Source organism: Pisolithus orientalis (assembly GCF_024613125.1).
Source record: "Pisolithus orientalis strain OTSU chromosome Unknown F5J12scaffold_264, whole genome shotgun sequence".
Classification (NCBI taxonomy): Eukaryota; Fungi; Basidiomycota; class Agaricomycetes; order Boletales; family Pisolithaceae; genus Pisolithus; species Pisolithus orientalis.
This window is the reverse complement of record NW_026261045.1, coordinates 1-1880: the sequence shown is the minus strand read 5'-3', so window position 1 is coordinate 1880 and position 1880 is coordinate 1. Positions and strand designations below refer to the sequence as shown.

Here is a 1880-nt window from a genome sequence, read left to right as displayed (position 1 = left end):
ACCCCAAGTGCTCCAAATGTGCTGCCAGCAAAGTCACATGACATGACACTACTACCAAGGTAACAAGGGTCAAGTCAGTTTGGAATATGTACCAAGCATGGTATGCATATACCAATCTGAAAACATCAGAAGGTTGGTGACTTGCTTGTCATTGACTTCTGTGAGATGCTAACTTAATTACAGAGGACATGCAGAGTTACTTCAGCTGCCACATGCTACATTATGGTGCTCACAAAGATGATGAAGAATATCTGGAACTTTGGGGTGAGATTTGCAAGTAATGGAAGGAGAGCATAAGTGGGACAAAGGATATGAGCTCCAAGGCAATGGTAGGGCATGTGATGACCTGTAGGGATTTGTTCACACAAGCTGTAAGTATCCCCTGTTGCTGTCATTTATTCATGGATTAAATCCTTATGCAGGCACATATGTGGTGTAATGTCAAGGACATCCATGTATTTGGATGTGTAATCTATGGTGGCAATGACAAAGCTGCCTGCCAGGCTCAGGGCATCTTTGCCAGCTCTCCAATATGTATGGAGCAAGCAAGCAAGAGGCAGCCAAGTGTCATAAGGCTGCTAGATTACCTGGCCACAATTGTGAAGTAAGTACAATTTATTGTGGCTACAATTGTCCTTGCCATGTCTCATGTTACTCTAGATATAAAATCCTTAATCCTGGTGTTTCAGTTGCCTTACCTGACTTTGGGGCTCTATCATGAACAACATGTGACCCAGTTTTCATGTTGAAATCCCAAGAATCCAGGCATGATCATAATTGCCAAGTTCTGCCTCAAGTCTTCTTGCACAAACTATGTAAGTGCTGGCCACGTATCCATGACTGAGCTGCTACCAGATCTTCCTCACAGATGAAGTGGGTATCACAAGTGCACAGAGGAATGTCCCATGGAAGTCTTTACTGAACCTTCCCTACATGCACCAGCACACCATTGTTAATTGGCCTGCTGCTGTCCCCACTGTCAGCCCAGATTTCAACATCAAGGGCCTCAGTGCTGATGAGCTCCATGCTTTAGCTGTCCCTTTTCTGAAGGAACAAATGGGTGCTGAGTTCCATTCTGAGGTCCATGCAGATGATGATGGTGATGATTCCTTGGTGCTAGTACCCACTGCATCATGTGATCTCAGGGAGTGGACACCCAGTGAGTTCAAAAAATTCTACATAATTATATGGACTCTGACTTGAATAATCCAGAGCAGAAGGAGCTAGTTAAGATGGTTAGCCCAGAGATGTTTGAAATCCCACTGCTAGTAAATACATTCAACTGACCCCTTTGTATTCTTTCAGATTTGCAAGCCTTCATTAAAGCAATCCCAAAAAGCATGGGTCCCTCTGACTCAGAAAGGACACCCTTGCCACTTCCTCCATTATCACCCCCTGTTGAAGATTCAATGCAGTCACTTGTACATGGTAGCATGGGAGTGAATCCATCTGCAGACTATGATCATTCCACTACCCCCTCCTCACCCATGACCAATGTGCTGGGGGTGTTCCATGTGCATCATCCCTCTCCAGTGGGCTGGCATTCCCTTCACTTCTCCACAACCCCAGATGAAGAGTCACACCATGTGCACTGTCCCTCTCCAGTAGGCTGGCATTCTCTTTGCCATTCCACAACTCCAGATGAAGAATCACAGCAGCTGCCTGTGTGAGGTGGTTGGCACACACATCATGCCAATCAAGCAGCATCCTGCCCATCTACATCCTATAGTACTAGGCACTCCCACAGTTGCTCTCAGACTCTGTGTCCTTGACACCACTCCCAGCAGGCATCTCACAAGCATCATAGGGAATATCAGGTGAATTCAAGTGATGATGATTTGCCACACTTGCAACAGAGAACCCAGCACAGGTATCCACAT

At 45.9% G+C, this 1880-nt stretch overlaps 1 protein-coding gene across 1 annotated transcript; it reads left to right on the top strand.

Annotated features, from left to right (window-relative positions):
• Positions 1 to 341: 341 nt before the first annotated feature.
• On the top strand, positions 342 to 1670 carry F5J12DRAFT_788557 (uncharacterized protein; the record flags this gene model as incomplete). The annotated part of the gene is made up of 5 exons (XM_051743730.1): positions 342 to 371; positions 423 to 604; positions 766 to 815; positions 869 to 1159; positions 1306 to 1670. The coding sequence occupies 5 exons, from the start codon at positions 342 to 344 to the stop codon at positions 1668 to 1670; spliced, it is 918 nt and encodes a 305-aa protein (XP_051594022.1).
• Positions 1671 to 1880: the final 210 nt, after the last annotated feature.